The following is a 20,608-nucleotide window of genomic DNA, read 5'->3' as shown; positions in this document are numbered from 1 at the left end:
CTGAACCAGACCGGGGAGCAGATTCCCCAGTACTGGTTTGGGGAACTAGAGGTTTTGGCGAAACCTGTGTACCTATAGTGGCTTGATCCTGCTTAGAGGTCTGAGCCTCAAAGCTCCTAAATCACGTCCAGGACGATCAATGGTAGTAACCACCTGTGTGTCCAGAGAGTCACAGGAAGAGGTAGGCACAGCACCAGTCTTGGAAGGTAGCTTCCTAGAACTGGTTTCAAGTGTGTGGATCTTAAAGACCAGTGTGCTCAAGGCTCCCAAATCAAGAGACCTAGGCGAGGCCTGTGATGTGGTCCCTGAGTTTGGAGACTGGGGAGAGCCAACGACAGATCTCTCTGCCTCTCCTGTGGAGGGAGGCAGCCCTTTAGAAGCCCCATGACAGGACTTCCTTGGTGGGTGGAAGCATCCTTCTCCTTCTGCTGGTGAGCATCCGAAGAAGATGGTGAGGAGGCAGCGGCAGATGATGACAACGATTGCGACTTCTCTTCTTCGACTTCCTCTTCCAAGACATCTTTTCAAGAAGGCAGTGAGCAGCTGATCCCCCCCTCTACAGGTGGGAGCAGCAGATGGGAGGGTTACAGGATAGCCCGGGGCAGGATGTAGCAGAATTCAAAAAACACAAAAACAACACACAACACAGATACATAGAATATATAACCACACACAACACTCACCCTGATCCTCGGTTTGCTGGAAGATGGATTAAAGTGCTGATCGCCAACACAGCAAAAACCACACAAACAAAACTGAAAAACAGACTCTCAACCAACAAACAAGCAAAAGAAAGAGACACATGTACCATCAATGTCAGTAACCGGTATCCAAAACTCAGACAGAACTGACCGTCCACTTTCAGGTTGAACCTCAACTCAAGACTCCCCCAAAACCAGAAATCTCTCCTTCACATTTTCACTGAACAGACAGCCCGTAAACAAACTCCAACTAACAAACCCTTATCCCTCTTCCAACAACTGAAAACACTCACTAACGACAATTACACTCGCTCTCTCTCTCTCTCTCTCCTCTCAAAACTTGCGTTACTTTACAAAACCATCTCAAATGGCAAACTAAAACACAAACACCTCTCTCTCTCTCTCTCTCAGAAATGCTAAGTAAAAATTCATTCATCCCTCTATAATTCTCCCCCTTTTAGCATTTTCCAACCAACACTTTTCACACTGCATTCAAATTGCCTTACACAACACCCATGGATGCTCACTAGCAGGTCCTTTAGAAACAGGCGTTCGGCGCACAAATCATTCTCTCAGACTCAACTCTCTCTTCCAGCAACATTCAGATTTACATTTTCTCCTCCATTCTCTCTCAGATTCATGCTATCTTCTTCACTATTACCACTCTCAATTTCATCCAGTCTCATCTATACCACTCTAACTAATTTCCCAAATACCTCCCCAATTCTTCAACTAAATCCCATCCCATTCGCTCATTGACCTTTCCAATTCTTGCAACGATTCATTCATGCTTTCAATCACTCGTCTTATTACTGCTACGCTCTCTTACTCTTACACTTTACGCTCACCTCAACCGTTCACTCCCACCCATACACGTTCAGTCAACTCCAGTTATATCAAACCGCATATGCTATACGTTCTATCATACCATCCCATTCATCCGTATTACACGCTTTATCACTCATTTCACTTTGGCACTAACACCACTATCACACAACTTACGATCATTCCGTTCATAGTTCTTCTCTTTCTTACGTTTCCTACCGCCTCTATCAAACCAATTGGTGATCCTCCATACACAAGCTCTCATGCATATGGTTCACCCACATTCGATTTCAACCATTTATACACCTTTCACATAACTCGTTCATGCTTGCGGTACTCCGTCAATCAACCATTCGTTTCCAAATTACTCAACCCCCCCAAACAGACATTCCCACACTCGATTCTCCCTACATACTGTTGTTTTACCACAAATCCTGTAGGTACACCGGTCGGGTCCCAGTCGCTCTAACCCTATCATCTCGTTCAGTCCACATAATGCCGCGACATAGCATCTGCAACAACATTCTGTCTACCTTGTACATACTCTGCCAAAAACTAAACTCATTCAAATCCTCTATCGTTCTCACTTAATTCTAGCATTCTCTCCTTTTTAACCATATATACTAGCGGTCGATGGTCCGTCAGTATTACAAAATCCACCCATACAAAAATACTTTCAACGCTTTCACACAAAACCTTATAAGCCAATTCCTTTTTCAATCACCGAATATTTCAACTCTGCCCTTCCAAAACGCCTTGCCCACATACGCAATTACTCTCAACTGTTCTTCCCCATTACTTCTTCTGCATTTGTACCAAGCATTCTCCCATACTATATTTACTTGCATCCGTATACAGTTCTAGTTTATTCGCATTCTCACTAGTCAAAAAGCCTCTTGCAGCCTCCCTTTCAATCTCTCGCCGACGCTTCGATCATCCCATTTCAATCTTGCACAATTTCTCTTCCCGTCCATTCAGTCAGTGGTTTCCCGATCCCTGAACAATCTCTTATAAACTTCCTTCCAAAACTCAATTAAACCTAGAAATCCTTCAATCACGCACGGTCCGGGACGTGGAAATTCCCTTACCTTGTTCACTTAACTTATCCCACTCTTCCTTACACCTCTTCCACTCACCATATGCCCTAAATTCCACCTCCCCAGCCAACTGCACACTTTCAAGTTTTACTTTTATTCCTACTTCTTCCACCTTTTTTTCTAACACTCGTTCAAGCAGTTTCCATATTCTCTTCTACAGTCTCACTGCAATCAAAATGTCATCTATAAAAACAGTTACCTTCTTTGATCAACCCAGCCAGAACCACATTCATTGCCCTTTGGAAGGCAGCAGGCGCGTTAGCCAGTCCAAACTTAATCTTCGGAACTGGTAGTGGCAGGAACCACTAGAAAAGGCCAGTAATATGCCTGCTCCCCTCCTCCAGAGGCATCTGGTAATAGCCTCACCAGATCTAATTTTGTAAACACTTTCATTCCATTCATCTTGTACACACAATCAGACACCACATTCATCGGAATCGCTCTTTCACAAGTTACTTCATTCACCTTCCGATAATCCACACACATTCTCAAACTTCCATCTGGCTTTACGTACTGGTACAATGGGGCTATTCCAGGCGCTCTTACTCCTTTCAATCACTCCCACCCTATCAAGCTCTTCCACTGCTCCTCTATCTCACGATTGATAGATCGGAGAAAAAATGTCGACGCTGATATATGGCAAGTGTCGTCTTCAGAACTATTTTAAATTCTGGAAGCTTGATCCCCAAAATCCTCGTCCTCCACACTCAATGCCCCTGCCTATCCTACAACATTCTCCTCAATCGTTCTTTACGTTATCACTTACATTTCATCTACCTTTACTCTTTCTTTCAACTCCTCATACGCCCAATCATTAACTCCTTTCAAATCACCTGTCATCACCTGCCGTGCCTTCACGTACCTCTCATCATCCACATTCACCAATATGCGTAATATTCCCACGCAATCTCCTCACATATTCCTCATTCGCTCGCTTTTCCTGACACTGGCAATGACATTATATATACCTTGGATCTCCCATGTTTCAAAACCCCATCATATACACACACATTTGCCCTGACTAATTTATTTATGTCTACTCCTCAACCACATACTCACAACTATCATTGATGGCTATCCCGAGGGCTATCCGGCCATGCCATTTCCACCTCACAACTTCTCCAATCTCATGTAGCCTTTTACCCTCTGTCGCAATTACAGGCACTCTCTTCCACAATTTTGCTCAACCCTACCATCCTTCCCCAAATACAAATCCCTAAGCATCCCCTTTCATACATAATTCAATTACATTCATACTAGGACGGACCACCATCCCGCATTTTTTCAAAAACTTACATCCCAATAAAATATCATATTTATCATTCGTACTCTCAATCACACAAAAATCACTTTCTTCATCACTACACCCCAATTTCTAACCGTTCACACACTCTTCCAACACTGCTATCCCTAAATTTAATCCCTCTTACTTCCCCTGACAATTCCTAATTTCACACATATTCCTCAATTTCTCACATCCATTCTTAAATATGACATTCATACTACACCCGGTATCTACTAACGCAATCAATCTTACTCACTTACAACACACTTGCACACTCATGCACTCGTCAGTCTTTTCCAGCAAAGCCTCCCTCATGCAACAACCCCTCACGTACATGCATCACACGACCGCTTGCATCCTGGAGGATCCACCCATTTGAACCCTTCACACTCAGTTTGAATTTGCTGGTCACAGTCACCTCTTTTGTCTACATACACTTGATGCATGCCCTTCCATTCCACATCGACACACTTCACTCTCGGTTCTGAACATTCTCGCATAATGCCCATTCTTACCACAGCTGCTACATATTACATTCACTGGGTACCCCTGAACCATTAGCAACATGACCCACCTGTCCGCACCTGTAGCATTTAACCCCTATCTTTCGTACACTCACTTACAAATGTCCCGTTGCCCCACCTAAAACACGCTCCTAAAGCCCACCTACACTCATTTTTGTATGTCCTTCCTTTCCACATCTAAAACACTTCGCCGACTTCCACTCACCCGACCTTCCCCTTTGTACACTACTATCCCCTAACCCGTCCAACCCGTTGTTCCTTACAAACCCACCATTCATCCTCACTGGCACCTCCATTACTTGCTCTTACCTCCTATCTATTACACTATCTGCCATTCTCATTGGGCCCCTCAACACTGCATCCCTAAAGCTTCCAAACTCTGGCACTCTCTCATCTACCCCAGCCCTTACACTCCACACTTCTGCACTCTTTTATACCCTGTCAAGCTCATAATCTTCTACAATTTCAAAATTTCTCCCCAAGTCAACCTTTCACTCGTCCATCTTTTCTTCCCTTCCGCTTCAAGTTCACAAATTCTCTCCTCCATCTGGCACTGTCTCTAACAACTTTCCGTACTAACTCCTTACATTCATTTATCCCATCATCCCAAACTTCTTCCTCGCCAACGTCTCCAGCCTACAAGCATACAGTGACAAGGTTTCCCCCAGCTTTCATTCTTGCCTCATCAAATTCATTCTTCTCTTATACTAACTAACACTCGCTTTCATACGCCTCGCTTGGCTCAACTAATCTAGCTTTCACCTTGTCATACTCAACATCTCCACACTCTCATAATAACCCTATACATATCAAGCAAAAACCCAGTCAAATACTCTCTAATTCTCATGCCCACTCTCTTACTTTCCCCATACTTATCCACAATAAAACCTTTCATACTCCCTAAAAAAATCATATCCCTACTTCCACATACTCATTATACCTTTCACACCAGGGTGCCTCCCTCACATACATAGCCTTTCTCACTTCTTTCTCATTTCCTCACTTTCCTTCTTTCACTCTGTCCTTTCCTTGCCCCTCTTCGAATACAAAGGTCCACTTCCCGCACTTACATTCATCTTACTCATTACACTCTTCTTTCCCTTCTTTTATCACTTTTATCCATTCACCTCCATCCACCTCCACTATCACTACTATCTTTACCCTCTCCTTCTTTCCTGCCTTTCCACACTTCCCACCCTTCTTACCAGTTCCTTTCCTTTTCCCTTCTTCCTTTTCTTCCCCTGACTTATCCATACTTTCCTCTGTTCCTTCCCTTGGCTTTTCATTCCCCTTTTCCTTACCCTGCCTCTCATTCTCTCATTCTTACTTCCTATTCCCTATCACTTTCATCACTCACGCTTCCATCACTTCTTCTCCTCCTCTTTCTCTCTTGCCCCCTTCACACGTTCCAGAAGACCTGCCTCCAACAGCCCCTTCTCCAAAAACACCCTTGAACATACCTTCCACCATTTCTTCCACACCTTTCATCATTCCCCTCCAACTTTTTATCCACCCCTCTCTTCCATTCTCTCTTCTGACTCTTTCATCTCCCCCTTCATTTCCTCTTCCAGGCTACTTAACAATGATCTCATCTCTTCCAACTGGAAGCCTCAATTTCTCATTCTCACTCTTTAACTATGCATTCTCCTATCTTGACAGCCTAACTCTCTCAACCCCTCACCAGTTTCCTCTTCCATCCTTTCCTCCAGTCACACTGCCTGCCACCAATCTTAATTACAATCTGCAACACTAGTTGCCCCGTTAGGCACTCCAATATGTGTGGCGAATTCAAAAACACAAAAACAACACACAACACAGATACATAGAACATATAACCACACAACACTCACCCCTGATCCTCAGTTTGCTGGGAGATGGATTAAGGTGTCCACGGTCACAACACAGCACAAAAAACCACACAAACAAAACTGAAAACAGACTCTCAACCAACAAGCGAGAGCAAAAAGAAAGAGACACATGCACCATCAATGTCAGTACTTGGTATCCAAAACTCAGATGAACTGACCGTCCACTTTCAGGTTGAACCTCAACTCAAGACTCCCCCAAAACCGAAATCTCCTTCACATTTTCTGACAGACAGCACCATTAAACAAACTCAACTAACGACCCTATCCCTCTTTAACAACAAACACTCACTAACAACAATTACACTCGCTCTCTCTCAATGCCCATTTACTTTACAAACCATCAAACTCTCTCTCTCTCTCTCTCTCTCTCTCTCTCTCTCTCTCTCTCTCTCTCTCTCTCTCTCTCTCTCTCTCTCTCTCCTCTCTCTACAAATGCTAGAAAAAAATTCATTCCATCCCTCCTATAAGGGCATGTGGAGAGGTATAGTTCACTAACTCCTTTGGAAAGTTTCGATACTTAACTTGTAGGCCATCAAGACTGGGGTTCACTTCCCATGTCCCCAAGTTATGATGGCTGACAAATGGCCCACAGGGAACGCCATAGTCTCCTTCTGGAGATCGTAAACTACCGTATCAAATGGACAATCGCCGAACGTCTGCCAGAGACCCCTGGTAATCTCTCTACCACTCGAGCATACGCCTGGTCTGGTCCATGGACCTAATCCAGAGCATAAGCTTCCGTGGTCGGGAAGGGACAGGACAGTGAACGTTCCTGGTTCTGAACACTGGTCCTGTCCTGTCCCCAGTTCCCGGAAAATTCTGAGGAGATAGAGGGGACAGGTGAGAGATACCTAGTATCCTTGCCGTACCTGATGGAGGCCAAAGCCGCAACAGGCGAGTAAGGCCGTGGGCGGTTGTACAGGTCTGGGAGAGCGCTCCCATTCACACGGACGTGGACAGGGGGGTGTCCCAAAGACATGCTACAGTCTTCCTAGAAACACAGGTCACTACAGGAGAAGAAGACTGGATGGGGAATCCCCTCTTGCCTTTCCTAGGTGAGCAGGACAGTAGGCCAATGTCACAAATCTGGGACCGTTTCCATATGGGAGTGGGTAGGGGCTGAGTGAGAGCTGCACGCTCTGAAACCTCTCTGCTTGGTAGGGTCCAGGTCCACAGATTGGGAAGGATTCCCAGGACTGGTACCGTTGCACTGGGGGTCCATGGAACTCTGGGCAGCAGTTGCTCCTGTGCCAGATAAGCAAATAGAGAGTTGCAGCACTGGTAGCAGAAGGCTGGCAGTCAGAATCCCTATGGGACTTCTACGGCTGGGAGAGGCACCCTTCTTCCTTCGCTTGGTAGCTTTGGAAGAAGAGGAGATGACAGCGCATGACAACGATGAAGATGACAAAGAATTCTCGAATTCTACTATCGGTCCAACACTGTTCTTGCACAGGAACAGGTAGGAGGGCTGTTTATGCAAATGTGTGGAAGCTTTCCCCAGGTGAGTGGCTCGTACACACAAACGTGGACGAGGGCTGACCCAAGGAGCGACTGCGCAATCTCGGGTGTGAACGCAGGATATCTTCAAGACATGCCCCAGTCTTCTTCAAGGCCTTGGCCTCTTACATGCTGAGAAGATTGTATGGGGAACTCATTGATAACTTCTCCAGGAGCGTGGACTCGCAAGTTGGCTGCACCGTTACGGGATCCTGGCCACGTACTCAGGAGAGTACTGGCAGGAGGTGAAGCAGCACTCACTCATTCCTTGTAAGTGTCATGGAGGTTCACCAATGATACAGGAGCCTACACCAGCCTGTGGGGGTGACACACAATACTGGTAAAGGTAACTCAGGGTTTCTAAGAAACCCAAATACCTGGGGTGACACATGTCTCCTTGGAAGACCGCACACCTGAAGTTCCTGAATCGCGAATCTTTCGTGCAGCAGTTGCTTCTATTACCAAAAGAATTCAAAAATCTCAAGCAGAGGTAGGCTCTATACCAGCCCTCAAATTAGTTTCCATGGTATTATGGTAGCTTTGAGTTTCTTCGTCGATCATCAGTCTTTTTCTCTGCCAGTGTCGAGAAAGCTCGAGCAGAAGAAGGATTACTGTGTACCAGTCCATGGAGGTAACTCAACAATACTGGTAAGGATAACTTGGGTTTTCAAAAAAACCCGAGTACCCATGGTGATGTGAGTCCCACTCGAGACTCACACACCTGAATCTCCCAAGTCAGGAGTGGATCAATCATTGGTTGCTCTGTCTACTCGAGTGTCTGAGGAAACCTGAGCAGGAGGAGGATTATACCAGTCCATGGAGTAACTGACAATGCAGTACCTGGTAAGGTAACTCAAGTTTCAATGAACCTGGTACCGGGTGACAGAAACCTGAGGACCTGGAGTGACATGATTCTCCTTGGAGGTTTGCGCACTCGAGCTTCCCAAGTCACATGCAGGATGATTGTTGGTTGCTCCCTCTACCCAAGCATCTGAAGAAACACGAGTGGAGGTACATACTAGTCCAGGAAAAAGACTTCCTGGAACTAGCATAGGTGACATGGGTTACCTCTTCAACCTGTCGTATCTGAGGAGACCCCCTCATCTGGTGCTCCCGTGTTGCAGGGTCTCAGAGAGACCCAAGCACAGTTCCCGTTCCGAAGACATGGAAGAGTACCAAGTAAATGAAGGTGAAGATGACAATGATGAATCGTGAAGGAGGAATGAGCACACACGCACACTCTGGACTCACTCTCCAAGTCGAGCCACAGGTTCTCAGGGAACCCGAGCAACAGCTGCTTCATGCCCGTAGAAGAATAAAAAAGAACAATTGGCAACATACAGGGGAATATTGCAAGTATTGCCAGCGAGAGAACCCTTACTTCCCAGGCACTTGAGCTCTACATCTCAAAAAACAAACATTACAAATGTCAAAGAAATTTTCAGCATACAAACCTTCCTTCGTATCAACGAAGGAATAAAATTCTCCCCAGAAGAATTTTAGAACGTTTGAATGTCACAGAGCAAAAAACGTAAGCAAGGTGAGAAACCAGTTTAAGCACCTTGCCTTGGCAACGTTAAAACCAGTTTGACACATCATTGGCTAATAAAAGTCATAGGGTTTGCATATGTCAGTATGAACCACTGTATCAGAATACTGAATGGGTAAACTCAAGAGTAAAACAAGGTGATGTATTTGCATATATTATATAACACATTATATTCATATACCAGCAATATCAACAACACACTAACACACAAAGTTAAACGGCAGGCAGAGAGGAGAAGAGCACGTTCTTCCCCACCAACGGCCAAAAGTAAAGTGGGTGTATACCAATTGGGTGGGTGGGACTCCCACCCATAGTCGGTAGTTAACTATGTATTCTATCACCTTGTTTAAGGTTAAACAGCCGTTTCCAGCTGCGCTGAAAGTAATTCCTTATGTAAAGGACCGATGGTTTGTATATTGTGTAGGAACAACTGCTAATTACAGTGCTTCCAGTCCCTTTCGTTAGTCTCTTCTGAATGTACTAATTCACGGCCAAATTAAAAAGACAACTCAATAAAAGACATCACTTCCAGCATTAGGAGTCACAACAACATAAGGTTCTAGGAAAATCTGTCTATAAATACACAAATTTTTTAAGTAATCTGTAAAATTTCAAGGTATACAAATTAGAGCTTGTCATATAGAAGTACAGTATTACTCAGCATAAGCTGGAAATGGTCATTAAAACTTGGTAAAAAAAAATTTTTTTTTTAGATAGGGGGGGGGAAGTCCCTCTCACCATCAAGCACCTTTTCCTTCGACATCAGGAACTATGTGGGGTGGTTAAGATGGGACTATGATAAGAGGATCTGATTTGTGTACCTCAGAAAAATACAAATTACTTAACAAATTTGTGATTTGTTGCTACAGGAATACAACCCATCACTTTTTATGTAGGAGTCTTGATCCTTGTCTGACTGACATGCTGAATCTCCACTAAAATGCCATTCTGCCCATCATCATTATGCAAACAGAACCAATGACTTCTGAAATCACCAGTACAACTTGACATAGGGGTGCAAGACTGATCGGGTTCAGGCCAGAAAAATGTGCCTGCTGCCCTAAACACAGGAAAGAATCGCTACAAGAGGCTCAGCAGTACCAAGTTCCTTAGCAGAAACAGCAGCATGAACGAAACCAAAATACTGGTTACTCAGAATACCGTGCAGAAGCATCTGTCAGATCTCCAGCAATGCAAACCAGTGTCATATTAAACCTGGGGAGAGGTGAGCACATCCACCTGGGCTGACAATGTAAGGAAGCACAGACTGGTTGACTACCATCACAGGAGTGTGAACCTCTTGCTCGAGAAGGTAGGGAAAGAGGGAATGTAGTACAAGAGGAAGGAGGTGAAAAGATTTGGTAGCATTGAAGGTAGAGTAATGCCTTTGACTAAACTGTCAAGATCTTTGGCCTTCCTCTGCTGCTGCCAAACCTCTCCATAGCAAAGGAGAAGAGCCTGTGCTTTTTGCACCAATGCAGAAAACCAGAACTTGTTACACTAACATTAAGACCTAAAATAGTCATATGCCTGCTTACATCCTTCACCCCCTTCATTATTCACTTTTCTCATTCAAATCCACGTTGAACAAAAACACACAAATGCCACATGAAACAGATTCAAGATGTTTCAGTTGGAAGGTCAGTCAGATTGCCGCAGCAGCAGTGCAATGACCTGTCCTTTGCCTTTACTACTAAATAGGTACCTTTAGGCAAGCCAATGAACTGAATATCAACAATTATGAAGAGGAAAACAAACTTAACATAAAACCAACGCTACCACAATAACCTGCCTGCCTATGTAGGCATAACTAACTAAAGCACTTTAAATAGTGTGGCACTGTGTCTGTTATGGAAGCAAACAAGACCTGCCTGCTTTTAATTTCTCCATACATAACAAAACATAATCCATGTTACTGTTTCTCATACCAAAACTGATTTACTATTAAATAATGACTACCCAAAAGTGAGGAAAGATGAGATGAGTGAAATGAAAGCAATAATAACAATAAAAAAACTCATACTTTACAAGCTATGTTATGAATGACACAGATGACTTGATTATGGGGCTATTTCTCTCAGCCAGTGAATAAACTAATCCTTTAGGAGAAGTACTCAAGAATTCTATTACACAAGTAAATCTGCAATCAGCAATTTATGCAGTTTTATGCACTGTGTAAGTCATAAGAGATTTGTTCACTGTATGGGAATTCTTAAAAAAAAAAATTGGTATCTTTCTATTCTAGAGTAATTAAGGTAGTCTGTTTAAATTACTAATTTTTTCTCTTCTCCTGACATATCAAATTTATTGAAGTACAGTAGCTGCAAATAGCAAACAATATGACTTAACAAGCACCAACTTTTGACTGAAATAATAATTTTAATATTTTTTTTCTAGTAATGTTTTTTGTTAAGATAAAATAAAATATGACTGGTCCAGCGTCACAGACTGCCTATGCGTGATCTACCCTGTACAAGACTAGATAATTATGTGATCACTTTTGCCTGGTTTAAATTTTAACCACGTGCATGCAACTATGAAGCTAAAGGATTAGTAAATCTACATATCTCCTAAAATCAATAGTTCCCAGCAAATACTGTATTACAGTACTGGTAACAATGTTATCATTCCTGCTCTTCTACAGCATGGCACTCTCCCAGTTTATTGATGAGTTCTAAAAACTATAACTTATACAACTCCTAAAGAAATAAATTCCATCACAATAAACTTTAGAAAAAAAACCATACTTGAAAATTTCAGTTATAAAGATAGGAAATTCATACTTGTATTAAATTTCATTGAATTTTAATGAATGTCTAATGCACAGCTACGAAAATACTTCCAACAGTCTTCTCAAATACCTGACTTTTATAGTACTGTACTGTAATTGCACAGAAAATATCTTCTAAAATAAAAAATCTCATAGACTAATGTAACATTATGTGAACTCAAACATAATATATGCTCTATGATTCAGACTTGCTTACTATTACTAAAAAGAAAACTTAATTAAATAAATGGATTTCTAGAAAAAAGTTTATGGTATATTTCAATGCGCATGAGACACTGGTTGACTATAGAACCTTATAGCGTCCTTGAGCCTTAATTGGACCAGCACTGGTTCCAAGCTTCACCAACTCCTCTCGGATCAAACGAATAATTTCAGCTTTTGCTTTTGACACTGCCAATTCTGAAGTAGATTCAATGGCTAAGAAAAGTTTTCTTTCGCCCTCCGGGGGATTTTTGCCTGCAGGGCAGAAAGTACCTCGGACTGTTATACCTGCTTCAGAATACTCTGATATTTGTGCCAATGCCTCTTTGCTGGTCACTCTCCACCTGGCCTGTTGAGGGAAATCATTAATCTCCAGCTCCTCTTCATACTTGTGTTGTGTCTCCTCTGGATTTTCCTCTTCATCTTCATGATCATCTCTGGGCTGATAATTCAACTTATTGTTAAGTTTTTGCGCCATCTGCTCTGCCACTGTTTTGGCTGAAATTGTAGGTTGAATTGAAGCATCTCCTTTGAGGATGGATTCCGCTGCTTGCTGGGTGGCACCTTTAGCCTCTTTTCCAATATTGTGCTGGAGATTAATTCTCTGGGCTAGTCGACGTGCCAACTCCAGCTTGTCAGATGCAGAACCACTGGTAAGGTTCAATCCTCTTGTGGCATCTTCTTTGGCAGTCGTAACTACAGGAGTGACCTTAATCTCCTTTACAATTCGTTTAGTGTTCAACATACTCTCAATCTGTTGGTCAATATCCTGCTCAATATCTTCATCATCTGAATCTGCAAGGCCAAGGGCAGCTTTCTCAAATTTCTTCTTCTCAGATGCAAAGTTTGCTTCTGTCTCATCAAACTTGTAACCTTTACCATGGAACCCTCCACCTGTTTTAACCTTTTTCCCTTCACCTTCCATCTTCTGTTTGTAATCATTATAGAACTTCTGTAGATCTGCTGGTACTGGTGATTCTGACAGCTCCATGGCGCGGATGACTTCTCCACTGTACCGTGGCTGATCAAATGTAATAAAAGTATATGCCCAGCCCTTATTTCCTGCTCTTCCTGTACGGCCACACCGATGCACGTAATCCTCATAATGATTAGGGCAATCAAAATTAACCACAAGAATCAGCTGTTTAACATCTAACCCTCTGGCAGCAACAGATGTGGCAACAAGTATAGGAACTCTCCCTGACTTGAAATCAGCTATAGTACTATCCCTGTCAATCTGGTCAACCCCTCCATGAAGAACCAATGCTCTATAAGAGTGGCTTAGGAGATCTTTAAAGAGGGTATCTGCACTTTCCTGCTTATCTACAAATATTATGGTTTGTCCTCTTTCATAAAACTGACCAAGAATTTCCAGCAACTTGAGGAATTTCTGGTCTTCGTCAAGAAGAATCACTTCCTGTGTAACATCCTTACAAACGATAGAACGGCCTCCAACCATAATCTCTATGGGCTTTGTAAGAATCTTTTTTGCAAGTGCCTCTACCTGACGTGGAAATGTTGCTGAAAACATGACTGTCTGTCGTCCAGGTTGTACATTTTCAATTATCCTCATAACTTGTGGTTCAAATCCCAAATCAAACATACGGTCAGCTTCATCCAACACCACATAAGTAACCCTGCGTAAGTTGGTAACTCGACCATTGTTGGCTGCTAACATATCGATCATCCTGCCAGGAGTACATACAATAATTTCTGCTCCCCTCTTCAATTCAGCAATCTGCTCTGATATACCAGTCCCACCATACACACAACAGACACGAGGACTATTTTTGGCAAACTTCTTACATTCCTTACCAATCTGCATACACAACTCTCGTGTAGGTGTCATGATAATTGCTATGGGTCCATCAGTATCTTCCAAGGGTGGCTGATCAACAACATGACGAAACATAGGTAACAGGAAGGCTAGAGTTTTTCCAGAGCCTGTTTTGGCAATGCCTATGACATCACGACCCTTCATGATAGCTGGGATAGCCTGAACCTGAATAGGTGTAGGTTTTTCATACCCATTTTTCTTCAATATATCCAATATTTTTTTGCTGACTCCACACTGAGCCCAAGTTTTTATTGGTTTTGGACATCCCTGACCCTTTATTTTGATGCCTTCCATTTCTGCTCTGTAACTCTCAACCTCCTCCTTAGTCATGTTGGCAATTTCAGGTACCTCTACATAAAAGTCTTTTCTAAAAGGAACATACTGGATAGAAGAATGATCAATTTTCACCAAATCTTTTCGTCCCTTCGAGTTTATATTTGCCATAGCATCCTTTAGGTCCTCACTCTCTTCTTCAGAAGAATACTCAAGGGCATCTTGGTTCTGTTCCATAAGTTCTCCTTTCTTTTTTGCATCAACTTTCTTGGCCATACCCATAATAATAACAGGTTTCTTGGCAACACCAATTTTATTTTCAACTGTACCAGTCATAGGCTTTGTTGAATGAGCTATGCTTCCTCTGTTGATTTTTCTTACTTCTTCTTGGATGCCAGACATAAAAGCATCCAAAGGATCTACTTCATCTTCTTGTTCAGCTTTTGCTTCATTGTCTTTGCTTTCACCATCATCCTCTTCCTCATCATCTTCCAAACTCCAAGTTTTCATTGAAACTTTTGGAACATTTGCTCCTAAGGTCCCCTTTTCAGCTTCCTTTTTAGCAATTTCAACTTCCTTCTTTTTCTTCTCTGCACGCCATTTCTCGATTCGTTCTCTTCTTTTCTGCATTTCTGCTTCTAAACGCTTCTCTGCTTCTTCTTTGTCAATTTTTGATGGATCAAAGTCCAAGCCAGTTTCTTCATCTTCAGTGGGTTCAGGAGCTGCAGGCTCCACATGCTGAACAGGGACAGGGACAGCCTTGGCTCTTGCTGGTGATTTTGATTTACTTCTCTTACTCCTCTTTCGATCCCTATCTCTGTCTCGGGATCTACTCCTGCTTCTCTTGCGGTCCCTGTCACGTGATCTGGATCTCCTATCGCGATCTCTGTCTCGAGACCTCGATCTGTCCCTGGATCGAGAACGCCTATCACGAGACCTTGACCTTCGCCTATCTCTGCTGCGAGATCTGTGACGATCTCTTGATCTAGACCTACGAGATCGCCTCTGATCTCTGTCCCCATGGGCAAGACCTCCTGCGGTCAGGGTGCAGTGAAAATGCGAGACCTTTTCTAGCCTGCTATCTCGTGACATTTTTGGACACAATTGCCGCTTTTTACAAATCAAAGGTAGTAACTTTATGTATTCAGTTTCTATCTAAGGCAAATTTCTAAACCATGAGTGAAACTTCACTATGACAACAAATATGAATAGATAATGCAGTTCATAATATCCAATTCTCAAAGAAACTTAGTTGCATTTACTGATGCATGAAAAAACCAAGGAATGTCTTGATCACAGTGAAGGGGAAACACTCCACTTCAGAGTCCATCTTTCTGCCTGATGCCATCAAGATTGTGCTGATGCTGGTTACAACACAACTGAAAGAAAAACAATTTTTAGGTTCACATGGTTGTTAATATAAATAAAAGCCAAGCAACTAACTACAACATGTGCATATTTATTGTAAATGAAATGTATTATTAATGAATTTAACAGAAAAACACAAAGGATTACTAAAATTCTTATCTACATGATCAAAATCTCTCTAACAGACAAAAGATGAGTGCCACACATCCCAAATTTTTGTTGATCATATTTGCAAAAGGTTTGTTTCACGGGATCTTGATTCAAATCAGTGACCTTTAGGTTTGTTTCATTATGCACTACTTGGGAACTCATGTAACCCCCAACCAACTAAACATCTCCAAAATGTGAAATGGGAAATTAACAATTAGGATTACATAACTGATAGAAAGGGTGTTCATATCACTGATAAGAAGATACCCCAAATTCTATCAAAACTCCCACTTTTTCCAAATTAATTTTTCTTTAGTGGTTTCCAGCATGTTAGGTCCAAGTGAATCCAAACCACTGTGGTTTTTATATACCAAAGTACATTAAATGCTCTTTCTAAAGACATGTCATAATAGATGTTACACTCACTAAGTAAACCAATCAAAAAAGTAGTTCCATAATATACTTGAGTGTAATGGCAATTTTTCCAAAAAATTCATGTGTTCATTTATTTAATTCTTTGTTAGTATTTCAATAACAAAAAACCAGAGCCTTTTATACAGGAATATCCTTCAGTGCAAAATGGAATCAGTCATTGAAACTTGGTAACCAGGTAGTTGACTAGTGGAGATGGGAATGAAGTATAAAGTACCTAAACATCTTCCATTCACTACTCAGTTGTCTTTAGAAGCCCATTGGACTTGTAGATTAGTAGAGGTGGGTTTAATTATATAAAATGCACTGGTTTGTATACCTGGGAAAAATACAAATTACTTTTCAAAATGTTTATTTGTTCCTGTGGCAATACCAATCTTTACCTTTTGTATGGGAGACTTACCCCTTAGGAGTGGAGGGGGGGCTAGTCCCTGCAACTGCCATGTTCCTGACAGCCTTGCAAGCAAGGGCTGTCATGCCTTCTGTAACCTCCTACCAGTCTGTCAAAATGGTTGACCAGAGTAGTAGGACTCTGGCCCCAGATACCTTGCACTATGGAAGGGTGCTCAAGAATGGAAAAAATTTTGAAGAACCATAACAACTCAGTAAGACTTCATGTCAGAAGGCAGTTTAATACTATTAAAATGCCTCTCCCCCTTGTTAAACAAGTAAAGACCAAGGGAGACACATCCTAGCCACAAGGGCTAAGACAGGATGCCCAAGTGTACTCACATGTATCTTGTCCAACTCCAGCGTGTACTTCGGCCTAGATGCTGCTCATGAGGAGGGGTAAGGTTGGAAGGAAAGTACAAGCAGTTCCCAGTTTACGACAGGTCGACTTCGGCGTTCGAGTTATTACGGCTAATCACGATCGCCATTCTTTGTGTACAGCATGTAGGGATCAGGAGTGTTCCCAGGGAGAACACATGCAGTGAATGTATGGAATGGAGTCAGGGGTTTTGGCAAACATACAATTCCATCGAATAAAGCTGGTTAGGGACAGGGATAGAAAGCCTTTAAGGCGTAAGGAAGCTATCATCATCTTCTATCGGTGGTGGCGTTGGCGTCACCGCCTCTACCGGCTGTTCCTTCAAAATATGGAGCTTTTATGAAAAACTCAATAAAAATGCAGTTACATCATTTCAATACAAAACATTAAAGTAAGGTTTCTTTGGATTTTGACGATTTTTCAGTTCTGACGCTGCGTGCGGACACGTCGCCAGGAAGTGCATGTACAGTCCTCCCACATTCACACTTCCAATCACTATGCTCAGTATTCAGATGAGATACTGTTCCTGTCTGAAACCAAACTTGGGTGCCACACAGCCTGTTGGGCAGCCACCACAGGTCCCATGAAGAAGGTATCCAGAGACTTCCCTGACAGCATTCCTCGGATAGAATGAAGCAAACGTAGTTTGTGTGGCATACACACCTGCCCTTATTGCCTGGGAAGGCCAAAGATTCTTCTGAGAAGGCAGGGCATGAATACACCCCACTGCAGCACGAATACCATGCAGGGATGGAAGACCGATCTCCAGCTCAGAGAGAGTCCTTGACTACATGATCACCTCTAAAACCAGGAAGTGCTCCAAGACTCCTTCTTGTACTTACCTGTACTAATGAAAAGTCTTCAGCAATGGGTCTCTGAAAGATAACATTTTTATAAAATAAAGTTTTATATATACTTACCAAGTGATTACATAGCTATAGTTTCTAACTAGCATGGCAGCTCAAATTCAAAAATCCACGGTAGCACTTCGATTGTTTAGTGTAGGTGACCAGTCCCGCCCACTAACAGGAATACTAGGAACAACTTAGCAGACAACTTCATTCTGTTTGTGCCTTTTGTCCATCAAAGAGAAGGAGGGTGGGCTCTGATTCTGTAATTACTTGGTAAGTATATAAAACTTTATTTTGTTATAAAAATGTCATTTTTATATAAGTATCATTTTATAGTAATTACATAGCTGATTCCACATTGATAGGAGGTGGGATACATGGACATATTCTACTCCAAAACATAAAGTCATGTAATGAATTTGAAATAGAAAAGTTGCTAGCACTAAAAACAATGCTTGTTGTTTCCTTATCAGTTAAGAGAGCTACTGCAGGAGAATACCACCACTGGTTGGTGCTCATCTTCACCTGTAGTGGTGTGGTGGTATAGCCATGGAACACCTCTACTTAAGTGGGAACTTTGCAGCAAGGGAGTATTCCGATAGCTAGCAAAGCATTAATAGATGCCCAGGGGGGGCACAGTACAATATAAAAACAACCAGACAATACTGTCACCTACACTGAAATACAACCACAACCCGTTCACCGAGAGTTGTGGGTGCTCCAGGTACATTGTAGCCCCCCAAAACCCGATGCCTTACTACAAGGAGAAGAGATAGGAGAAAATCCTATGCTTCCTCCCACGATACCCAGTTACTAATAATGGTCGCAAGGTACTGCAAAACTTTAACACTGATTTAAATTTCATTAAAAATGGTGAGAAGCGAAGATCAATTAAACAAGTAGGTCGATTGCAGAATGGAAGTGAGGGACAAATTCTGCCCGCAAGCTAATGAGGTAGAAGCTGCTCTGACATTTTAGCTTTCATTTAAAGTTGGCAAAATGCTCTCCTGAATCTGAGAGAGGTCTCAGAAATAAAGTCCATTTAAGATGAAGGACAATGCATTCTTAATCAGAGATCAAAATGGGTCCTTGCCAGAACACTACAGGTTTTGGATGGCCCTCTGCTCTTCCGGTCCTACTCAGGTAACACCTGAAAACTTCAACTGGACAGAGGGCTCTCTATTCTTTCTCAGAACCAAGGATGTCCGTTACATTCTTAAGGGAGAAAGAACAGATCCAGGTCTCGGACAGGTCCTTGTTCTAGGCTAAAATCCAAGGGCAAACAAACAAACCGTGTCTCCTTGTGAAAAAGACCTACCCTAGAATGATGGCTTGGATCTCACAAAAATGTTTCAGTAGAAGCCAAGGTCACCAGAAAGGTAGCCTTCCAGGTAAGGTCCTTTCCGAGAAAAGGAGCGTAATACAGTAATTCAAAAGGGGAACTTGTCAGTCACTTCAATACTACGTCCAGGTTCCTGGAGAGCGGGTATCCTTCCTTGCTTGGACTAGTCAAAGGACTTGATGAAGTTGCTTAAAAACTGAGTTAAATATAGCTCATCACCCCTTAATGAAGGAATACAAGATATTCTAGATCTAATCAGATAAAAGAAGCAATCTGCAATTTGGGTAGTAAATGTCTCGAAAGGAGAAATGTAGAGTCTGAGACACCAGCTACAGAAAATTGCTCACTTATTCTGGTAGATGGAGCTGGGAGATTGACGTCTGCGTTGCAATAGTCCCTATCATACATCTAGGAAAAAACCCTTCGTTCTGACAAGCTACTGGACAGTCTGAGGCCCATCTGGACAAGAACTAGCCATCCTTGGTGGTATCTCTTAAGTGAAATTGACTGAGTAGAAACAGATTGGGGAAGAAGTCATGGAGAGTCTGCCAACAACTGTGGCAGGTTCGGAAATCATTGTTTCATGGGTCAGAACCAGGTTATGAGGGTCATCGTAATGTTGAAATGAGCCTGAAACTTGTTCAGCGCTTCCTTGACTATGTTGAAGGATGAAAAAGACTTAGGGGTCCAAATTGGACCGAACTTGCAGCATGGAGTCTGCTTCCCATGCTAGTTGGCCTGCCCATTAGATTCCACAGATCCCCACAGACCAAGGGATTTAAGGTTCATTCGGCAGTAAGAATGAGCTTCTGTCGCCTGTCAGTTCAGTTCATCCCCCAGAACTTGTTAGCTGGCCTGAATAAATCGAGGACTAGAAAACTCAATTTTGATTGTCCACAGTAGAAGTTCTCTTACTGTTTGGTGGAGAGAAAATGAGAGAGAGAGATTCCTTGCTAACGTAATAAATGTCAGGACTGCGGTCTAGTCTAACTGGATTACCACAGTCTAGGAGTGAATCAGGTTGAGAAGCACTGAAGCTCTAAGCAAATAGCTTTTAGCACTTTGACATAGATGTGAAGGCTCCTCTATTCCGGTGACACATCCCGGAAACTTCCAAGTTCCCCAAGTGGGCTCCCCAACCTAGATCAAGGCGTTGAAAAGTCTAAGACTAATCTCAGAGGATGAAGGAACTTCCCTTCCGACAATTAGTTCAGACAGCCACCACTGTAGGTCCGACTTAAATCAGGG

The 20,608-nt window shown here is 42.6% G+C and overlaps 1 protein-coding gene across 2 annotated transcripts in view; it reads right to left on the bottom strand.

The window, feature by feature from the left end:
* Window positions 1-12,134: 12,134 nt before the first annotated feature.
* Window positions 12,135-20,608, bottom strand: part of Prp5 (pre-mRNA processing factor 5) — a 28,081-nt gene continuing 19,607 nt past the window's right edge. For both annotated transcript variants that reach the window (XM_067101301.1, XM_067101302.1), the window contains one exon: window positions 12,135-15,827. In XM_067101301.1, the coding sequence (XP_066957402.1) occupies window positions 12,421-15,540 (3,120 nt within the window). In that variant the 5' untranslated portion in view covers window positions 15,541-15,827 and the 3' untranslated portion in view covers window positions 12,135-12,420. The remainder of the gene's footprint in view (window positions 15,828-20,608) is intronic.

This window comes from Macrobrachium rosenbergii, chromosome 56, assembly GCF_040412425.1.
Source record: "Macrobrachium rosenbergii isolate ZJJX-2024 chromosome 56, ASM4041242v1, whole genome shotgun sequence".
NCBI classification, from domain to species: domain Eukaryota; kingdom Metazoa; phylum Arthropoda; class Malacostraca; order Decapoda; family Palaemonidae; genus Macrobrachium; species Macrobrachium rosenbergii.
This window is presented reverse-complemented; position numbering and strand designations above follow the sequence as displayed.